The sequence below is a fragment of the Abramis brama genome (assembly GCF_963993115.1).
Source record: "Abramis brama genome assembly, chromosome: 3".
Taxonomy (NCBI): Eukaryota; Metazoa; Chordata; class Actinopteri; order Cypriniformes; family Leuciscidae; genus Abramis; species Abramis brama.
The window spans coordinates 29,416,126-29,439,686 of NC_139965.1; the positions used below are offsets into that span (position 1 = coordinate 29,416,126).

Sequence of the window (23,561 nt, forward strand, 5' to 3'; positions counted from 1 at the left end):
TTTGTCTGGAAGGGTGCTGTTGAGGGTCAGAATGCTGTACTATCTGAAACAAGAGGTAATTGGAGCACAGTGCCAAAAAGTGCTGGATGGGATAGATGCCAGGTAAACATTGCCATGGACCCTCTTACCTTATTACTTCACTGGTCTGGGAAAAAAACAGGAGTGTGTTCTGCATTTGTTGTACCAATAGTGGTAAAGTAGCAGTACCAGTAGTTTATTTTTTGAGAGGGAGTAGAAAAGTGTAAGAAATTTAAATGTTATTAGTCTTTTAATTGTTTTTTTTACATGCTGGTAATTTGTATTTCATTTTGAACCATATAAAATGGATCAAAATCTAAAAATGTACAAGGTTTCAGAAGACTTTTACTTGTGCATCCCTTTAAATTTTAGGATTATAAATACCGGTACTGTAGGTGCTCCTTGAACTACTCCAGTATTAGTCAGTTTAAGCCAGTTTGGTCAGTAAGATAAACAATAAAGCGCCATCTGCTGTTCTGCTGAGGAAACTTCAGGAATGTTAGCATGTAATATCAATACCAGAATTTAAAGGAACAGTTCACCAAAAATGAAAACATCATTTACTCACCTCATGGCAATTTAAACCCTTGTGGATCGCAAAAGAAGAAAGTCCAGAATGCTCTTTTAACTATTCAGGACTGGAGCTGTTGAACTGCAACATTGGCACCATAAAGTACCATAAAACATTTTTCGCAATATATGTATAAAAGCTATGAAAAGGGAAGATTTTCTGTGAATGACAATATTAGACTTAAATTTTGGTCTGTTCCAAAATAGAAAAATGAAACAAACAGCTGTAGACTAAAACATACAGCAAAACTACTGGTTGAAAATGTTTCCTTTGCTATCTGTTAGTGAGATCGAGATCTGGGTTCCTGAGCCGGATCATTCAGAGATGCCTGCTCTGTGGTGGGACATGCTCTCGGACAAATGTCTGCTATTAGGAGTGTATAAGCACGGTAAGTCTGATCAGCTCTGATGCGCACAAGGCTTTATGTCTGGATACACACTTTTAACTAATGTCTGTATGTGTTGTAGGTTATGAGAAGTACAACACTATTCGTGCAGATCCAGCACTGTGTTTCTTAGAAAGGGTTGGGAGGCCAGACGAGAAGGCCATCGCTGCTGAACAGAGAGGAAATGACTTTATGGATGGGTAAGAGACACAAACATGTGTTCCATTCATACAGATAGAGGAAGTCTTTTATCAGTTTCTGTCAGCAGTACCTCTCTGAGGTGTTTGTAACTGTGTTTGTTTGTGTGTGTGTATGTGTGTGTGTGTGTGTGTGTGCAGGGATGTGGACGACCCTGAGTATAAGCCTGCTCCAGCTTTGCTGAAGGACGATATGGAGGTACGCAAGTGGAAGAAAGAGAACTGGCCCTGATAAGGCTGTTACACACACGAGCGCACACACAAGCTCATAAATAATATGAACTAGTGTGACATCAGGGATGGGCAAATTTTACAGTTCATAAGTTGAATTGAATAGGCCACACCCAATAGGATGTACAATTGGAATGACACGAAGAGGAATGCAGTTTCAATTCAGTAAAAAATTCACTAAATAACAGCCTATTTGTTCCCTGGTATGTAGAATCTTTTTTTTTCTATCTGATTAGAAATACTTTCTCTTTTTTATTTTTTAATATTTTTACATTTTATTTTAGCCATGAAGTATTACAAAATGTTTTCAAATAATGTTATAAACAATTGACATCAATATTTGAATTTGATTTCAAAAAATATATTGAAAAGAGAATTCAGTTTAATAAATATAATAAAATATAATGCTTAATTCTATTATATATGTAATTATATTATAAATGTCATCTAATGTTTCTGGAAATACCTCACATGGTGTGTATGGTAACACACAGTAATTCATACTGAAACACATACATTTACAGCAGTTATGAATTTCTTATTTAATTTGTTTTTGTTTTAATTTTGGTTAAATTCTGGATTTTTAAAGGGCTTTCAGTGTGTTTCATGTGTGTGTTATAGTATTAAACTATGACTTAACATGTGCTCTTACCTCTAGGACGATGCTTCCTCCCCGGGAGAGCTGGTCATCACTGATACAGGCGGAGGTATAGACAAACTATAGTGTTTCCCATTCACTTTTATTAATAAATCCCTGGTTTGTTTTGAGTTAATATTAAGTTATTGTTAGTCATCAGTGGTGTGTTCGTGTGTTCATGCAGAAGGAGGGTCTGTATTAGATGGTGGAGGTGGGTCTCTGGGTGCTGGCTCAGGGGTGTACTGGCCCTCGCCCTCCACGCTGACGGCCCGACTGCGGCGTCTGATCACCGCATCTCAGCGATTCACCAAGAGCAGACAGATACTTCAAATCCACCAGACACAGCAGGCTACGACCCCAGCCCTCTACGCTCTGCCTCCCACCGCCAGCGACACACTCAATCCCAAAATTGCTGCTAAGATTGAAAGACAACAACGGTGAGAGGCTTTAGAAAACATCCTGATATCATAACGTTTTCTGATTCAACTAGCTAAAGTTCATTCTGGTGTTTGAACCAATTAAATGAATGCAAAATATAGGTTGTGATAGTGAGTTATTTAATGGTTAGTCAGAGTCAGTCTGCAGATTTTCGGTAGTTGACAGATTTCACAGAAAAATCATGTAGTTTATGATGGGCACAGACTTTTTTTTTGCTTCAGACTTTGATTATATGTAGTCAGAGGATATCAAACATGTTTGATATTTTGAGCCGACTTTAGAACACGTATTGTTTTCATGTGTTGTGCGGCTCCAGCAACAAGGAGCGTGTTTCCGTGTGAGTTTGTTGTGTTCGGAAATTAGTTTCGTTTAGTGTATGATGTCCAGTTTTTTTTTCTGTAACCATTAACAAAGTCGGCAAGTGTATGATGCTTAATGTTTTAAAATCTGTACAGATTTTTAAAAGTCGTATATGGAATTTCAACCCTAATTCAACTTAAGGATAAATAAGTAATTTTTCTTGCTTTAAAAAAAGAAATGAATGACACTTGAAAAATCAGTTTAAAATTATGTAAACCCACATGAAATTATGTGGCCTAGAATTTTATTTTACATAAAGTGGGTGGCTCCTCGTATAATCAGCTGTTTAACTGAGTTAATCAACAAAAACGTGTGTAAAGGTGTACCGTTAAGAAACTATTTGTAACATACCTCTTTGTAAAATTTATTATCTTTTCTAAAAAAATTCTGTTTAATTCGGGCCAATAACTCTAAGAATTTATCCTTTTTTCCCCATTTCTCAATAGGTGGACACGGAGGGAGGAGGCCGATTTCTACCGTGTGGTTTCAACATTTGGGGTAGTTTTTGATCCGGATTTGGGCCGTTTTGACTGGACCAAGTTCAGAGCCATGGCTCGACTGCACAAGAAAACTGACGAGAGTCTTCACAAGTACCTGTGTGCCTTTATTGCCATGTGCAGGAGGGTCTGCCGCCTACCAGCTATAGAGGGAGGTGAGTGCCACAAACATCTGAACATGCTCACACACTTGCATTGCTTTTCCGCCAGTCTCCCAATGCATTAGCTTGTACTCTTTCATCATCAGTTTGTGTTTTCTCTTCCATCAGATATGGTGGACTCCTCTCTTGCTATTCAACCAATCACAGAGGAGCGTGCGTCCCGTACCCTATACCGCGTGGAGTTGCTGCGGAAGATAAGAGAACAGGTGTTGCGTCACCCGCAGCTTTATGAGCATCTCGCTCTGTGCCAGCCTGGGCCGGATCTTCCAGTGTGGTGGGAAACAGGATCACACGATCGAGATCTTCTGCTTGGGGCGGCCAAGCACGGAGTCAGTCGAACAGACTACCACATCCTCCGTGACCCGGAGCTCTGCTTTATGGCGGCCCAGAGGAACTACAGCCAGAACAAGGGAACTGTATCACAAGCCCAAGCCCAGAATCAGACGCATTCGCTGGGACAGTGTCACATCCCGGCCCCCCTCCAACACATTCAGCCTAAAGAGGCTTCTGCTTCACCACTCCTAAACCAAACTGAACTGAAGGAGGAGCTGATGTCAGAGGGAGAAGAAGAGCGTGTAGAGCAAGAGCCCAAGATGGAGATACCCTCTATCAGACCACCCACACCTTCAGGAGTGGACGAGAAAGATAATGTCAACAAAGCGGGAGAGAGCGAGAGTCGGATGGTGGCGGCCAGAACAAAACCGCTCACGCCGAACTCAGTTACTCGAAAACAGAAGAAGCTGAGTAAGCGGAGCCGCAGGGAGGCCAGGAGGGGGTCGGGATCAGACTCGGATGGCTCCTCGTCCAGCTCTTCGTCAAGTTCTTCATCGAGATCTTCTTCCTCATCCTCGTCTTCATCGCGGTCAGGATCCAGTTCCTCGTCCTCATCTTCCTCCTGTTCTTCGGGCTCCTCGTCTTCATCATCATCCTCATCCTCATCTTCAGAAGACAGTGACAGCGAAGAGGTACCAAAGAACGGTAAGTGTTCTAATAAACTTAAGTTTTATCCCAGCCTCTGCAGTAACTATAGGACTACTTCAGCACTCCTAACAAGTAAAGCATTTTATTGCGTCTTTGATTTGTGCTACACTAGTCCAGTCCATGTACGATGCATTTTGTGTCTTAGGTTCAGCTATGCTTGATTGGTGATGAGGTTTCAGGCTCTAGAGATGACTGTAATAAGCACACCAGCTTTAGAGAGCTGGCACATATGTCTCTCCCTTGTGTATCAAATAGTATTCAGGTGTCGAGTCAGCTCACTTACGCATTAAACAGTACGCAGTGCAGTGTGCCCTGGTTGTATATTGCACATTTTGGCAAATGTTGTAGGTTGTCTGGGTATTCCGTTGCAGAGTGTTTGCACAGTATGCATGCTACAAAAATAGAAATAATGATATGAAAGTGTGCAGTTCCAAAAATAGTCTTTTGAAACTCTTTCATGTGAAGTGTGGAGTTTGAGTTTGCAAAATGTAAAAATGGATAATGTTTAAAGTGTGTTTGACCTGTATATCATTGATGGGTCTGTCTGTATTCCGGTAGCGTCAGCAGTACCTGGTGTTAAAGGCTTTGACGAAGACAGCATTGCCTCACTCAACACTACACAAGATGACATGCAGGACAGTCATGTGACCAATGGTATATCCAACCCTCCCCACCCATTCCAGGGCGGATATATGCTTGCTGCCTCCTACTGGCCAAAGGTTAGCAGGCCAAGCCAACATCTTGTGCCAGTTCTGGCTTCACTCTGTCAGTGCTGTATCTTAGTTTAGGCTCTTCCATTGTAAGAATGGTATAATTTCATTAATTAAAAAGTGATAAACCTATATAAATGTTAGTCTACTTTGGAACATAATGTTTGTCTCTACCTCACCATAATCTTAAAGTTTTAACCTTATAGTACAGTCCTTGCTTGTGATGTCCTTACAATAATACTGTCCTCTCATTGCAGGACCGGGTCATGATAAACCGGTTGGACAGTATATGTCAGGCAGTGTTAAAGGGGAAATGGCCAGGGGTTCGTCGTGCATATGAAGGCAATGCAGTGACTTCTTTCTACACCACCAAACTCCTGGACAACGCAACCACGCTCACAGAAGACCCCTCAGCCTCCCCTCAGGGTTCAAAGGTGAAGAAGCATGTTGCAGACAGAGAAAAGGAGTTCTCAGTCAAAATCAATAACGTATGTTATTTTAAGTTTTCCCCCACAAATGCCGATCTGCAATGTCATTGCAGTGCTTGGCATGTTTTGTTTGTTTTTATTGTTTGGTCTTCCCCCTTTTCTTCCAGTATTTGTTTGCTTCTTTCTTCCTTTCATTTGACTTTGCTTTGAAAATTTTGCAGCTTTGGTTTCATTTTCTGTTTTTGTTCTCAGAAGTTTGCTTTCTATACCTGCCTGGAGACCAGTGGTCTATTCCTGTGACTTTCACTGGGGTCAACTCAAATCTACACTGAAGTTGCAACATTTTCCCATTTAAACTAAACCCAGTACACAAATCAGTCTTAGCCTCTGTCCTTTGCTTTGAAGGTGAAGTGTGTAATTTCTGCGACACTAGCAAAAGGGAAATTTATCCATATTAATTTCACAGTACCTCAGTACTTCAAGAAGTTTGGCTAAAACAAACATAATAAAGCACCAAGATGTGACCATGCAGTACAGTTATCAGGCCTATAATATGACCATGTTTATTTTTATTTGTTTTTTCATCCGAACAGACATTTATCATTAAATTTAAGTTTTTAATTATAACAAATTATTAGTTTTATTATATTCATTATATTATTATATTTAATAATATTACTATACTTTTTATACATATTATATAGGGATGCACCGAAATTTTGGCTACCGAAAATTGTCAGCCGAAACAGCTATTTTCGGTTTCGGGACGAAATGTTTTTTTTAAGGGACAAAATCAATGACCGAAACAGATGTTTAATTAGCGCTTCTCCGATGCCATGTTTTCACTGTGTTCAGAGTCTATCTCGTGCACGTGTATAAGCTACAACAGTTAAACGTCAGCTGTGTAGACACTAGCTCTGGATTGACAATATTAATATCACAATTTTAATCTGTTATGATATGGTTTCTTAAATCTTTTATCATGTGCAACTGCAAATTCTAAAATTCTGTCAATTTTCTTACGAAATTCAAACAATAAATGTGGTTTTGGCACTCTTTAATTCGACGTGACTGATGATCACTGTAGCCGCCTCAGTTCAAGTGGTCATCTCATGGGTTAACACCAGAAGGTATGTTGAAAGATTAGATTACATTACAACTTACCGAAATTACAGCTTGTAGGCTATACAATGTCCCTTAACATTACATTTACCTTAAAAAAAACTATTCAATGTCCATAAACTCATTAGTTAGCTAGAAAAATAACTATAGAGAAGAGCATTTTGCTAAATATATGCACTGTTTTACATATTCATTATATTTTTACTTAACCTGTTAGTGTTGTCTTCATTATTTAAAGTATGTGACTTGTCTGAATAAATCTGTCAAGAAAACAAGTTATTACAGTTTATTGTCGTTTAAATGTTTGTTTTCGGCTAAGTGCATCCTGAATTTTCATTTCGGTGCATCCCTAATATTATTGCATTAATTTAAAAAAAAAAATAATAGTATATTTTTTTAATATATATATATATATATATATATATATATATATATATATATACACATGGCTGTATTATTCATTTCTGTTAAAAAGTTTGTGCTCAGTAAGATTTTTTTTTAAAGAAATTTATCATATTCAGCATTATGTTGTAAAAGATTTCTATTTCAAAGAAATTTCTGTCTATTCATCAAAGAATCCTGAAAAAGTTTATTACAGTTTCCACAAAAATATTAAGCAGCACAGCTGTTTTCCAATTTGACAATAAGAATAACTGTTTCTTGAGAACCAATTCAGCATATTAGTATGATTTTTAAAGGATCATGAGACACTGAAGACTGGAATAATGATGCTGAAAATTCATCTTTTCATCACAGGAATAAATTACATTTGAAAATTGATTCAACCCATGTATTAAATTACACACATCACCTTTAAGTCCTTTAACTTTTCTGTGTTCCTGTGTTGCCTCAACCCACTAGAGATACAATTATATTACTTACATATTGATTAAAACTACCTGTCTGATGTCGTTTGTCATTTGTCAACTGATGTCATTTGAGTACCTCACATGAGTGTTTTTATCTGTAACGGTTTGTTTATTCAGTAGACCTTCACTGGTCTCATAGCAGTATCATAGGCTTCATAGGACACTGCCTGATTAGCAATGTGTCCTTAACCTCTGACCTTTGGCCTGTGACCTGCAGCAGGAGGGCAGCCTTAAACTGACCTTCCAGAAGCAAGGCCTGCCTCTGAAGCGCCCCCTGGAGGGTGAGGAGGGACCTCTCGCCCAACAGCAGTACTTAGCCCGGCTACAAGAGTTGCAGAACGCATCTGATACCAGCCTAGCGGACTACACCAAAACACTGAACAGCTATCCACAAGGTAACATATAACCTAACATACTTGCTCAGATACCTGATTTACCCACAAACCACATAACACTGTACACAATGTACAGCTCTGGAGGACACTAGAAATGCATGTTCTTTGTGGTATTGCAGTACCGCCAGAGCAAATGAGACTGAATGGAGTGATTGATGGACAGCCTGTAGTGAAGAGGAGGAGAGGACGGCGGAAGAATGTGGAGGGGATGGACCTGCTGTTCATGAACAGAAACAGGCCTTCTGTGATGCCAGAGCAGGTTCGACTTGCTTATGACCTCTTTTTTTTTTTTTACATTTTATTTCTATATGTAGAAAGCAAGAAAAAGTTGTCGTTCTTCAGTATCAATAAGGCAAATGCACCCCCTACTTTTGCAGGTTCCTGCTGGTTGGAGTGGTGGCGTCGCAGGTACATCCGCTCCCCCTGGGCTGAGCACACCTCAGGGGCCTAGTACCCACGATACGGAGAGCCGCGTTCCCGTCATCAGCCTCAAAGATGGGACGCGACTAGCTGGAGAGGATGCTCCGAAACGGAAAGATCTTGACCAGTGGCTGAAGGAGCACCCGGGCTTCGTGGCAGATGTGGGAGCTTTTATCCCTGTAAATACCAGATGCTAGATAATTATCTGTATTTTTAAAAATAATTTAATAAATAATTTAATAAATGTCATAAAATAGGCCAAAAATGTTTTAATTTTTAACGATAATCCCAATTTCTTAAACAATACAAATGCCATCATCTCATTTTATGTTAAAATCAAGTTATCCTTTCAAATGTAAAAAAACTAAAAAACAATTATGTATGTAAGAATATCCATGGATTTAAGTTTCTGATCATTACTTCTTTTGCAGAGTGCAACCAAGCTGCAGTTTCAAGATGGCAGACCAAAACAGAAGAGACATCGCTGCAGAAACCCCAACAAAATTGACATCAACAGCCTGACTGGAGAAGAGCGAGTACAGATTATCAACAGGCGAAATGCTCGCAAGGTGAGTCTATGATGGACTTTGTGTGCACATTTTTTGTTGTACTGGGTGTTGTTTGTAATACTTGTTTCCTCTTTCTTTGTTCCAGATTGGTGGTGCATTTGCTCCACCTCTGAAAGATTTAAGCCGGTTCCTGCAAGAGAATCCAGAGTATGGCGTCCCACCAGAGTGGGCTGACGTTGTTAAACAGTCTGTGAGTAAAAAGAGAAACATTTTCCATTCCAAATACAGTGCATTTACAGAAATTAAGCGTGTCACAATATACTGGTATTTCTGTTAACCATGATATTTAAAAAATTGAATATTTATATCATACTACACATGAATAATACTATGTACTACACAAAAGAAAACATCCAAGGCCAGTAACTAGGCCTGCACCTGAAAAAGTTGGGGGAAAATGTGTGATTTTTTTTGGATTTCGTAAAAAAAATAACAAACATGGTGTTAGACACCATGGTCTACTGGAAGTGCCGATCAACAGTTCTTCAATCGTTTTTCTCCCTACACATATTTTGAGTGTGATTCATTGGCCAAAAAAGAGAAAAAACACAAAATATCCAAAGTTTCTTTTCAATAAATATTACAGTTATAGCGTTATTGTTTTTGGAAATCTGATATGGTGATAGCCCCAACATAAGTTTAATTATAATTTTACACCTAAAGGAACCTTACCTAAAGGAAACCTACGGAAGCCCTGAACCGCAACGTAAAAAAAAAAAAAAATCTGGCATTTCGAGATTAAAGTAAATTTTTTCCGAGAATAAAGTCAAAATATTTTGAGATTACAGCCGAAACATTACGAGAATAAAGTCGTAATATTTTGAGAACAAAGTCAAAATTATGAGAAGTCTTCCGTAGAAGTGTGTGTGTGTGTGTGTAAAGAAATGCGCTCGTGAAGTCGAACTGCTTTTTACTTTTATCTGGGCTTTCAACAAAAGGAAATTCTACAGGTGCTAATCTAACAACATTGCATTAGCATTTATTTTAGGACGTTACAAAATATATACAGCGGCGGAATATACTTTACAGGCGAAAACACTTTTCAGACTGGATGGAGTTATCCAATTTTATATCTGAGGAAATCACGGGATCCAGCCAAATGATTGGATACAGAATGATGCACTTAAAATGTATCCAGAAAGGATTTACGGTGAAGAGGGAGACAGTGCAGTGTTCTCGGCCCAGATGGCGTTGCCTATAGACAAGCACGAAGACACTTAGGCTTCGAGCCAACGTACCACAAAGTTTGGACCAGGATTGCGGTACCTACTCCGGCGGAGTCTTCGTGCTCGTCTATAGGCGTCCTAAAACAAATGGTAATGCCATGTTGTTAGATTAGCACCTGTAGATTTTTTTGTTGAAACCCCAGATAAAAGTAAAAAGCTACTATTATATTTAGATCCATCAAAAGCAGTTCTACTTCACGAGTGCATTTTTTTTTTTACAAAAAAATAAATAAATAACTTCTACAGAAGACTGTATTCTCGTAACTTCAATCTCGAAATATTTCGTCTTTAATCTCGAAATGCTAGAATTTTTTTACTTTGCGGTTCAGGGCTGCCGTACCAACTCAGTATATTAACTAAAACTTTATAGATGTTTTTACTTAGTTGTATAACAGATGCATTTGTGTTTTCAGGGTTACCTTCCTGAAAGTATGTTCGACCGCATCTTGACTGGCCCCATCGTTCCTGAAGAGGTGAGCCGGCGAGGTCGACGCCCCAAAAACGCTCTGGCTAAAGCAGCCACCATGTCCAGTGCCAGTGCCAATGCTGCCCTGGGGCTCAACCCACTCCTATCCAACGGCCTCCTCACTGGGCTGGACCTGCCTAGTCTTCAAGCTCTTCAGCACAACCTCCAGAGTCTCCAGTCTCTCCAACTCACCTCTGGCCTAATGGGACTGCCTCACGACCCCACCAACATGGCCGCCATGTTTCCAATGATGCTGTCCGGAATGACTGGCCTGCCGAACCTCCTCGGGATGAGCGGTCTCCTCGGAAAGCCCTCGCAGGAAGCGGCGGGTGGAGCTTTGACAGGTGAGGAGGACGGAAAAAAGAGGAACGGCGGAGAGTCCGCCACGCACAAAGCGTCGGCTCAGACTTTGATTCCGGATGGCAAAGCGGAAAGGACAGAGGGTCAAAGCTCCAGAGCCACCACCTCGATGGCCACAAACTCGAATCAAACAAGTGCTTCTGTTTCAGGCCACTCACTGGCCCTCAACCCCCTTCTCCTCTCTAGTATGCTCTACCCAGGGATGCTTCTTACTCCAGGCCTTAACCTGCCTGTGGCCAACCAGCCGCAAGCTGCAAACACTCAGCCAACCCCACCGCTGCAACCTGCTGCCTCTGAAGCCACGGTCCAGCGGCCCGGCCGCTCAGAGGACAGAGACAGCGATGAGGGGGAGGAGCCCGACGAAAAGAAGGATACCAGTGGTCCAGAAGGCTCAGCGAAGGCGGAGTCGTCCTCCTCCGAGTCCGACAGCTCCTCCTCGTCATCCGAGGATTCCGATTCCAGCGACGAAGACTGAGTCTTTATATATGTATAAATAAATATTATATATTTATATACATCTCTTAGAAATGTATACATATACACACATATAGGAATTATCCTGCATTTACTACATCATGTTTTTTGTTTCCATGTAAATATAATAACTAAAGTGTTGTGTAACGGAGGAAAAAATGGAAAACGGAGATTCTAGAGAAACTGAAATGAGATTTCAGTGTTTGTTTAGGTACATTGTCGTTTCGAAGAGACGTTTTGCATGTCGAAAAAAAAAAAACTTTGTGAAATTGTATTACACCATGATGTACAATTGCAACAGACAAGAAGCAAAAACTAAAAGGCATTATTGTTATAACTATGTCGGGATTTAATTTTATTAAAGAAATGAAGATGCTGTTGCTCATTGCAGAGCTGTATAATTAATATATTTTCTTTTGGGAGAAAAAACACATCGACTGTTTGGGTTTCATTTGTAAATACTTGAGCAGGATCCTGAACACATAGACTTCACAGAGCATACCTACAGATCCACAGCAATAACACACAGGCAGCTTATGAATGTCACTGAAGCTGTAGAGACCCTGCATCTGTCCATTCATTCATTCATTCATCACACACGTTCTTGTTCATTCACTCCTCTTGCGATTTGTGCATCCGTTTACTGTCCTGGACTCTGCCTCCTGCCCATGGTCTGTCCTTCCTTCCTTCCTACGTACTTACTTTTAAATTATTTTCATACAGCTATTTTTACCCAAAGATTTTAGTTTTGTATGTAACACATGGGTGCAGGAAATCCATCTTGCCAACACGCTGTACTCCATTCTTTTAGGGACACATTCCTCCCTGCCTGAAACATGCTTCCAACAAATATTACAGTTTTTATTACAGACCACTTTCTTCACATCCATATATTCATACATTTCTTTTAGCGTTCAGACAGCACTGTGTGTGTGTGTGTGCGCACGCGCATGTGTGGCGTTCTGTGCTTATGAACACTGTTGCCTCAATTTGCATGAAAATCTATGTGTCCAAGGTCCTGTCGGCCTCACATGCAAACCTTTTCGCGACAGACAGCTGTGCGTATATCCTCTTTTTTTCCACAGACTGCTAACAGTATTGTCACATTAGTTCATCACTTGCTAAATCACCCATGTTTGTAATCCGTGTAAAAGTATTGAGAGAAATTCAAGTGTTTGCAGTAGTATGTCAGTTCCTTTATTAGGCACATAAAGTCCTCAGATTTGATAGGAGGGTTAAATACACTCTACAGGTCAAAATTACATGTTCCTTTAGTCTGATAAAATATGTCCGCCATTTTTCAGATCCACATAGCCGCCTTGCTGCTGTTAGATGTAAACGACTGATCTAGAAGTGTCCTTATGCCATACTTCAGTGTCTGTCCCTCATAGAACGATTCATTGCAGTCGAGCACCTCGGCCAACACGATGAACCTCATTGGCGTTTTGAATCAGGACGTGTATGTGATTTGTTTTCTGTTACGTGTGCTGATGTACCCTTGTTCTAGACTGTTAGGCTCATTTGATTCACGCGAGTCTCTGCTGCGTCACGTTTGTTCATATTCAGGTTTGGCTTCTGAAGTTTTCCATTTGTGATGCAAATTTCTTCGGGATGCACTGCACAATGCAACTCTTTGCCTGTCTCACTAGTGAACACAGTAATATTAATGGGTCTTTCCAAGCATGTATGATTACATTCATCATGGTTTCACTCAGATGCCCTCACTTTTATCTCTCTCAGTGTGATTTTTGCCTCAGTAGATGTTCTGAATGCCCTCTCCTCTCCACTGTGGCATCAGATCTTCCTCTTTCCAGTTAGTTCGTGCTGAGCCACGCACTTTGAAACTGTGTACAGGTATTGCTGCTTTCCACTTCTTCCCAAAACCGCACATGAAACCTATATAGTTCCTCTTATTATGACATTGCAGCGTTAGCATCTCATTTAACTGAATAATGTTCTGAGAAGAATTGCAGGTTTATTGAGAATTGGACATTTACCTTGGTTTTCTTTCTTTCTTTTTCATGTGTACATTAATTCAGTATTTTGGTTGTATTTCATGTGTTGCATTATGAACCGCTGGACTACTGACCAGAATCAGGGCAAGACTTGCCGTTGTGGCACAAAGACAACGGCATCCACCATGCAACAGCAAATGAAATAGAAATACACTACTGCAAATAAAAGTTTGTTTTCAGTTATGTGAATGATTGAATTGACAAACCGACTCATTTGTTTTCATGGCTTATTCTGTTTCATATTTGTAATATTTTGAAATTAAAGCCCCCTCTTTTTTTTCTTCTTCTTTTTTTTTTGTTTTTTGGGTTGGACAGTTGCAATACTTGCAAGTTGTGGCCTGTGTAGTCAATTAATGCTTCTTGTAGTGCAGGATACATGTCTTAAAAAGTTTGTAATTTATTGAATTACTTTCTATGAAGTTCTATAGAAGAAATTGAGGTTTAATTATTTTTATTAAACATATTCTGACTCTACAGAAAAATCTTGTCTCATGTGAAATTTGTCAAATGTATTTGTTTGTTTTGAGCTGAAGCACCAGTTATTAAAATCTAAAACTGTCTAAAATCAAAACATCTAAAAATGTTTTTATTAATCTGTGATGAAAGGGGGCTGGTTTGATTGCGTTTGTAACTTAAAGGACATCAACTAACATGTTTTTGACAGCGAGTGAATTACATTAAAAGACACTTGTTAGGAACAACAGCGCAGAATGGGACTGATATAATCTGTGTGTTTGAAGTGATGGACTATTATTTTACAGTGTCCTTGTTACATGTAGTTACTATAGTAATGACGACTATAAATTATGCATAAATACATGCAACTAACCCTAAAGCAAACCAGTACTGTAGGTGTTGTTAATTAATATTACTCAGTACTTAAATGTATAATTACACCGAAACAAGGACAACTTAAAATAAATATAATGATATAGTTAAAGGGCTTCCTATATAACATATAATCATCCTATTCAGAAATGTAACGGAAGGTAGTGTTATCTAAAAGTAAAATGTCAACTGACTAGATGTACTTTGATACTTTCAGCAACATGTTACTAATAATTGAGAACAGATGAAAGAGGATTAATATTATATAATATATATATTTTTTTTCTGCTTGTTAATTTTAATCAAGCAAAACTATGCAAATTGTTATATTTCAGAATTGTGGGAGTACATTGAAAGAATGTATAACTACAGACTGGGTGCTTTGCAGGGCATAAGCTACTTTCCTGTAGGTGAAAAATGGTACAAAGAAAACAAATTAGTGAACAACATGATCAGTCCTGATTTCAGCACTGTTGTCAGTTGTTTCTCTCCCTCGGGATGTTTGTAATCTAGAAATCTCTACAGCTGAATCTCTGTGAATCCCATCAGAAATCAAACAGCCCATTATGATGATATGCTGAACTATTCTCAGTGTGTTCTACATCAACTATAAGGGAAAGCATCACGTTGTTGATTACTACAGGAAAAATCAGATGTTAAACATTTTCTAATTACTTGATTGTTTTATTTTTCCCCTTTGCAGCTTCATATCAAATCAACGGTGATGGGAAAGTTACAAGTTACCCTATTTAAAATGTAATAAGTAGTGTAACTATTTCAAATACTTTATTAAAGTAATGTAACTGCTTGCATTTGATTACTTCTAGCGAATGTTTTCAACTGCATCAGAGTATCGCTTTACTAAACTGCCTTTTCATGAGTCAACACTTACAAATAATCAGATAGAATAAAAGGTAGGCCTATATACGCATTTGGCATGCCGTTTGAGGGGAGAACTGAGCTCAGAATTATGGCCCGAACCCAGAGTACCTTTGTCTCATTAACTCAGATGTACGTCATAGCTTAGACCACGTTAGACCAGTGCTACTGTCAGATCCCTTGCAATGTGTTGAACCCTTTCGCACGTACGAGATCACACGGTGTAATCAGGCTGAGGCTGGTCCCTGGAGCGTACAATCACACCGGTATGATTAGAACGGTTAGTGCATCACGTGACCAACTGCTAAATTCAAATGTGCTTTCGCGCGTTGCCTGGCGCTGAGCCAGAGACAGGCGCGCTCACAACTTTTCAGTGTTTTCAACCACAAAATGTTTATTTTAGTTTTCAGACATATAAGTACTAAAACAATACATTTAGAGTTTGTAAAATACACACTGATGTCAAAGGAAGAGGCAATAATAGAGTCATTCCACGAAACCGGTATGATTTGAGTCCCTCTGACCTTTTTAAGTGTATTTTACCTATTGGGTCACCAAAATCTATTCTTAAAAGCTTTTTGTATCAATTGAAATATCTCCTTTAATAAAGTTTAAAAATAATGACATACATAGACATACATTATCTTTATATTAGAAATTATCTTGTTTTTTTCAGTTGACACCACCTATTTTGTCATGTCCCTCATGGCCTTCTATGAAAGTGTACTTGGAATATGAATAATATAATTAGAAAAAAGTCCATACATTTTGCCATTCCCATGAATATCTATCTGTGCTTTTTTGCTGGTAATGTTTTTTTTTTCTAAGTAAATTCATGATTATTCATTAAAATCACATTATTTAGTTCTGTCCCTCAGTAATCCCTCAACCCCGTTACACAAACCATTCTCCCCCATAAAACTAATGAACAGATCCTTATGTGACATCAATAACAGGAATTAACATCATAGAAGTCTTCTGAACAACATTGTGTGTAGACACAGGCAAGTTACCACCTTCTTTTATAACTATAACTTATTTGTGATGTTGTTGTCAAGCTCAACGACTCAACCCTGTTACATCAAATAAAGATAGAATTCTATTACTTGTGAAAATGGTCTTTGTTATTTCAACAATATACATGATTTCTTAATACCATGCATGCCATGTACTCTCCTGTTATTCACTACATGTGAGCAGTGGCCATTTTCAAGCAAAAAATCACAACCCCATCACTTTTTTGCCACGAAGCACGCGCACATGCAAAAAAACACACAAAAACACGTTCGCACACACACACACAAACACATCAAAAAAGCACACAAGTAATATGTTTTATTTTGATTACCTATTTAGTCAGTTTATAATGTTCTAATGTATACTAAGTCATTGTTGTTTTTCCTGTAGTCGGGTTAATAAAACTTTATATCTGTTGTTTTTCTTGGTTACATAATGAAATACAGTGCTCATAGACAATCTTACAGTGAATTTGAGTAAACAACAACGAACTTAGTCAGAAATGTTCAGAGCAATCATAAGAACACTGATTTTAGTTCAAATTCTGAAGTTGGGGATATTTTGGGGATATTTAATTTTATTCTATCAATCAATAAATTCCACTAGAAACAAACTTTGTTGTATTATTTTATTTTAATACTGTGAAGCTGCTTTGATACAATCTGTATTGTGAAAAGCGCTATACAAATATACTTGATTTGATTTGATTTGATTTAAGCCACATCTTTGATCAAAAATGATGAGGATGCTGTCACAAAAAGTGCCCATTTCAGGCTTTAGTATAGCATAAGTGTAAAATTATATGTAAATTTTACATTTACAATTACTGAATTAGTATGAGGGACATGATTGATAGGAAAATGTTGATTTCATTACAAATATATTTTATAATCATATTCAGAGAGCTTCCATAGTGTCCATAACGGGGTTGAAGACTAATAGTGCCCATATCTTAAAATAATTACCAATAATAATAGGGATTTGATGCCTGAGGTGGGAAAATATGTTTTTCTGGAAGTTAAATATGTAATTAATGTTGTGGGGTGTTCAGAAAAGTAATACATATAAGCAGTGGTTAAACTGGCTTTTGTAGGGAGGGGGAGCCCTTATCGCATCGTAAAATGACTTAATGTGTTGAGAAATGTGGTGATCAATGTATAATTTCACTGTAATAAAGGTATTATCACACTTTAATAAAGGTATAATTACACATTTATATTACACTGTAATAAAGGTATAATTACACAATGTATTACATTGTAATAAAGGTATAATAACTAGGGCTGTCAATCGATTAAAAATTTTTATCGCGAGTAATCGCATGATTGTCATGAGTTAACTCGCGATTAATCGCAATTCATCGCACATTTTTTATTTGTTCTAAATGTACCTTAAAGGGTAACTAAACCCTAAACCAACTTTTTTTAGTAAATGATCTGTAAGAAAGGGGCTTTATTAGTGCTGTTCATTGATTCGAGTAACTTTTTTAACATTTGGGTATAAAGTGTTTTAATTCTACAATATATGGTGTAAAAACGTCTGAGTGCTGCCCTCTTAAGGTTGAACGGTGGCTACTGCAGTTGAATTTTCCTATTGGATGTTGCGGTACTGCGTGACGTAAGCGGTACTGCGTGACGTAGGCAGGTTCCAGCTCACCACGCCCTCCCTTGGTACGAGCTCACCACGCCCTTGGATGAGCTATAGCGTAGATTTATCTGTATTTAGTACAGTGGTAGTAGGTGTAGTGTTGCTAGTGGCAACAGCACTGCTGGACTGCATAGCTTAGGCGCCAGTGGTTGCATGCACTTGGCCTGGAAGACCGTGAGTGTGAAACCTGCATTTTACGCGGAATTGCTTTTCCAACGCAATAGAGGTGGAAATGGGCTTCTCCACACAGTTCGCGCTGAAAAGCGACGCAGTGCCAAACGCTGCTCCTCCTGCGAGGACTCCACCACTGCAGCGGCATCTTGATGTGAGTGATCATATATATAATCACAATTTATGGTTAGGCTAAAGTTAATCCTCTGGGGTCGACAAACGCGTCAGCGCATTTTACTGGATTTTTTCAAATAGCGGCAAAATATGAAAATGCTTATAGAGAGTGCGCGCTATTGACATCAACTCGATAAAACTCATCAGATGCATGTACTTTACGTCATCTTGCGACCCTGTGAGTCACTCCATTTTAGAGAGTCTGACAGCTGCTCTCTCAGGTGCACGCCCCCCCCCCCCCCCCCCCCCCGCTCACGGTTCGTCCCCTCTATCTCCGCTGGGGTCTGCCCACTTTTCGAGCATTTTTCAAATATTGCCAGTGGGTGGAGTCAGGCTCTGACCAGGGGTTTAGTTACCCTTTAAATTAAAACTTTTCAAGTTTGTAATATTCTAAATCAACATGGGCATGGATAAGTATGGATGCTTTACGCAAATGTATGTTTATTATTGAAACCATAGTCAACATAGAGCATGAAAACGAGACATGTTTCAAAGGTCAGAGATGTTTTTCAAAGAACTTGTTCATGTCTATTAGACACATGTAGAAAGAACAAAGAAATACCAGATTCTCATTATTCTCTTTCTTTGCACTGAGCAATTTACTAACACAAACATGCTTAGATTTTTGCATGACAGGGCAGCTCTTCTGAAAATGCTAAATGTACATTTATTATTTATTATTACATTAGTCTGTCTCTCTCTGTGCCCATTTTAATGAAGCTAAATTCTGAATAAAACTGTTTTCATTGGTATATTTTACTGTTTCTTTTGTCAAACAACGGAATGAATATGAAATAGTGACTGAAATGCGACCCAATAAACATAACCAGAGAGAGAGAGAGAGAGAGAGAGAGAGGTGCGCGCGGGTGCTGGGGGAGCAGTACCGGCGATTCTCCGAAACTAAATAAGGTTTGGGCGCTTTTTTGAAGGGAAAAAATGGCTAAAGAGGTCAATGTCGCTAAGTTGGCAACACTGTGTATCTCCATTTCTCCAACTAGGGGTTGTGCCACGGGTCAAACAGAAAATACGCGCTGCGTTAATTGGCCGTTAAAAAAATGAGTGCCGTTAATTTGATTTTGCGTTAACGCGTTATTAACACGCTAACTTTGACAGCACTAATAATAACACAATGTATTATTACACTGTAATAAAGGTATAATTACACAATGCATTACACTGAAATAAATGTATTTAAAACACTGTAATAAAGGTATACTAACACTGTAATAAAGGTATAATTACACATTTATTATTACATTGTAATAAAGGAATAATTTCACAATTTATTATTGCAATGTTATAAAGGTATAATTTCACAATGTATTATTATACTGTAATAAAGGTATAATGACACATTTATTATTATACTGTAATAAAGGTATAATTTCACAATTTATTATTGCACTGTTATAAAGGTATAATTACACAATGTATTATTACATTGTAATAAATGTATAATAACACAATGTATTATTACACTGTAATAAATGTACAATACACTGTAATAAATGTATAATTACACAATGTATTATTACACTGTAATAAATGTATAATTACGCAATGTATTATTACACTTTAATAAAGGTATAATAACACAAGGTATTATTACACTGTAATAAAGGTATAATAACACAAGGTATTATTACACTGTAATAAATGTATAATAACGCAATGTATTATTACACTGTAATAAATGTATAATAACGCAATGTATTATTACACTGTAATAAATGTATAATTACGCAATGTATTATTACACTTTAATAAAGGTATAATAACACAATGTATTATTACATTGTAATAAAGGTATAATTAAACAATGTATTACACTGTAATAAATGTATAATAATGCAATGTATATTACACTGTAATAAATGTATAATAACACAATGTATTATTACATTGTAATAAAAGTATAATTACACAATGTATTATTACACTGTAATAAATGTATAATAACACAATGTATTATTACACTGTAATAAATGTATAATAACACAATGTATTATTACACTGTAATAAAGGTATAATTACACATTTATTATTACATTGTAATAAAGGTATAATTTCACAATGTATTATTACACTGTAATAAAGGTATAATTACACAATGTATTATTACACTGTAATAAAGGTATAATAACTCAATGTATTATTACACTGTAATAAATGTATAATTACGCAATGTATTATTACACTTTAATAAAGGTATAATAACGCAATGTATTATTACACTGAAATAAATGTACAATAACGCAATGTATTATTACACTGTAATAAATATATATAATAACGCAATGTATTATTACACTGTAATAAATGTATAATGACGCAATGTATTATTACACTGTAATAAAGGTATAATGACGCAATGTATTATTACACGGTAATAAAGGTATAAAAACACAATGTATTATTATACTGTAATAAAGGTATAATAACACAATGTATTATTATACTGTAATAAATGTATAATAACACAATGTATTATTATACTGTAATAAATGTATAACACAATGTATTATTACACTGTAATAAATGTATAATAACACAATGTATTATTACACTGTAATAAATGTATAATAACACAATGTATTATTACATTGTAATAAAGGTATAATGACACAATGTATTATTACACTGTAATAAATGTATAATAACACAATGTATTATTACACTGTAATAAAAGTATAATAACACAATGTATTATTACATTGTAATAAAGGTATAATGACACAATGTATTATTACACTGTAATAAATGTATAATAACACAATGTATTATTACACTGTAATAAAAGTATAATAACACAATGTATTATTACACTGTAATAAATGTATAATAACACAATGTATTATTACATTGTAATAAAGGTATAATGACGCAATGTATTATTACACTGTAATAAAGGTATAATGACGCAATGTATTATTACACTGTAATAAAGGTATAAAAACACAATGTATTATTATACTGTAATAAAGGTATAATAACACAATGTATTATTATACTGTAATAAATGTATAATAACACAATGTATTATTATACTGTAATAAATGTATAACACAATGTATTATTACACTGTAATAAAAGTATAATAACACAATGTATTATTACACTGTAATAAATGTATAATAACACAATGTATTATTACATTGTAATAAAGGTATAATGACACAATGTATTATTACACTGTAATGTATAATAACACAATGTATTATTACATTGTAATAAAGGTATAATAACACAATGTATTATTACATTGTAATAAATGTATAATAACACAATGTATTATTACATTGTAATAAATGTATAATGACGCAATGTATTATTACACTGTAATAAAGGTATAATGACGCAATGTATTATTACACTGTAATAAAGGTATAAAAACACAATGTATTATTATACTGTAATAAAGGTATAATAACACGATGTATTATTATACTGTAATAAATGTATAATAACACAATGTATTATTATACTGTAATAAATGTATAACACAATGTATTATTACACTGTAATAAATGTATAATAACACAATGTATTATTACACTGTAATAAATGTATAATAACACAATGTATTATTACACTGTAATAAATGTATAATAACACAATGTATTATTACATTGTAATAAAGGTATAATGACACAATGTATTATTACACTGTAATGTATAATAACACAATGTATTATTACATTGTAATAAAGGTATAATAACACAATGTATTATTACATTGTAATAAAGGTATAATAACACAATGTATTACACTGTAATAAATGTATAATAACACAATGTAGTATTACATTGTAATAAATGTATAATAACACAATGTATTATTACAATGTAATAAATGTATAATAACACAATGTATTATTACATTGTAATAAAGGTATAATAACACAATGTATTATTACAATGTAATAAATGTATAATAACACAATGTATTATTACATTGTAATAAAGGTATAATAACACAATGTATTACACTGTAATAAATGTATAATAACACAATGTATTATTACACTGTAATAAATGTATAATAACACAATGTATTATTACACTGTAATAAAGGTATAATAACACAATGTATTATTACACTGTAATAAACGTATAATAACACAATGTATTATTACACTGTAATAAAGGTATAATAACACAATGTATTATTACACTGTAATAAATGTATAATAACGCAATGTATTATTACACTGTAATAAATGTATAATTACACAATGTATTATTACACTGTAATAAATGTATAATTACGCAATGTATTATTACACTGTAATAAAGGTATAATTACACAATGTAATATTACACTGTAATAAATGTACAATACACTGTAATAAATGTATAATTACACAATGTATTATTACACTGTAATAAAGGTATAATAACACAATGTATTATTATACTGTAATAAATGTATAATTACACAATGTATTATTACACTGTAATAAAGGTATAATAACACAATGTATTAATATACTGTAATAAAGGTATAATAACACAATGTATTATTATACTGTAATAAATGTATAAATACACTTTTATTATTACATTGTAATAAATGTATAATAACACAATGTATTATTACATTGTAATAAAGGTATAATTAAACAATGTATTATTACACTGTAATAAATGTATAATAACGCAATGTATTATTACACTGTAATAAATGTATAATAACACAATGTATTATTACAATGTAATAAAGGTATAATTACACATTTATTATTACATTATAATAAAGGTATAATTTCACAATGTATTATTACACTGTAATAAATGTATAATAAAGCAATGTATTATTACACTGTAATAAATGTTTAATTACGCAATGTATTATTACACTTTAATGTATAATGACGCAATGTATTATTACACTATAATAAATGTATAATAACACAATGTATTATTACACTGTAATAAATGTATAATAACACAATGTATTATTATACTCTAATAAATGTATAATAACACAATGTATTACATTGTAATAAAGGTATAATTACACAATGTATTATTATACTGTAATAAATGTATAATTACACAATGTATTATTACACTGTAATAAAAGTATAATAACACAATGTATTATTATACTGTAATAAATGTATAAATAGACTTTTATTATTACACTGTAATAAATGTATAATAACTCAATGTATTATTACACTATAATAAATGTATAATAACACAATGTATTATTACACTGTAATAAATGTATAATAACACAATGTATTATTATACTCTAATAAATGTATAATAACACAATGTATTACATTGTAATAAAGGTATAATTACAC

At 35.5% G+C, this 23,561-nt stretch overlaps 1 protein-coding gene across 10 annotated transcripts in view; it reads left to right on the top strand.

The window, feature by feature from the left end:
* The window catches only part of chd9 (chromodomain helicase DNA binding protein 9), a 72,945-nt gene extending 61,049 nt beyond the window's left edge, over positions 1–11,896 (top strand). For 6 of the 10 annotated variants that reach the window (XM_084107753.1, XM_084107755.1, XM_084107754.1 and 3 more), the window contains 16 exons: positions 13–102; positions 874–977; positions 1,057–1,174; positions 1,313–1,370; positions 2,061–2,109; positions 2,224–2,476; positions 3,284–3,489; positions 3,604–4,473; positions 5,035–5,195; positions 5,444–5,674; positions 7,823–8,000; positions 8,120–8,259; positions 8,378–8,599; positions 8,852–8,989; positions 9,075–9,179; positions 10,629–11,896. In XM_084107753.1, coding sequence (XP_083963879.1) covers positions 13–102; positions 874–977; positions 1,057–1,174; positions 1,313–1,370; positions 2,061–2,109; positions 2,224–2,476; positions 3,284–3,489; positions 3,604–4,473; positions 5,035–5,195; positions 5,444–5,674; positions 7,823–8,000; positions 8,120–8,259; positions 8,378–8,599; positions 8,852–8,989; positions 9,075–9,179; positions 10,629–11,516 — 3,811 coding nt within the window. In that variant the 3' untranslated portion in view covers positions 11,517–11,896. The remainder of the gene's footprint in view (positions 1–12; positions 103–873; positions 978–1,056; positions 1,175–1,312; positions 1,371–2,060; positions 2,110–2,223; positions 2,477–3,283; positions 3,490–3,603; positions 4,474–5,034; positions 5,196–5,443; positions 5,675–7,822; positions 8,001–8,119; positions 8,260–8,377; positions 8,600–8,851; positions 8,990–9,074; positions 9,180–10,628) is intronic. The other 4 variants (XM_084107757.1, XM_084107756.1, XM_084107758.1 and 1 more) reach the window with 4 other exon arrangements.
* The last annotated feature ends 11,665 nt before the right edge of the window (positions 11,897–23,561 follow it).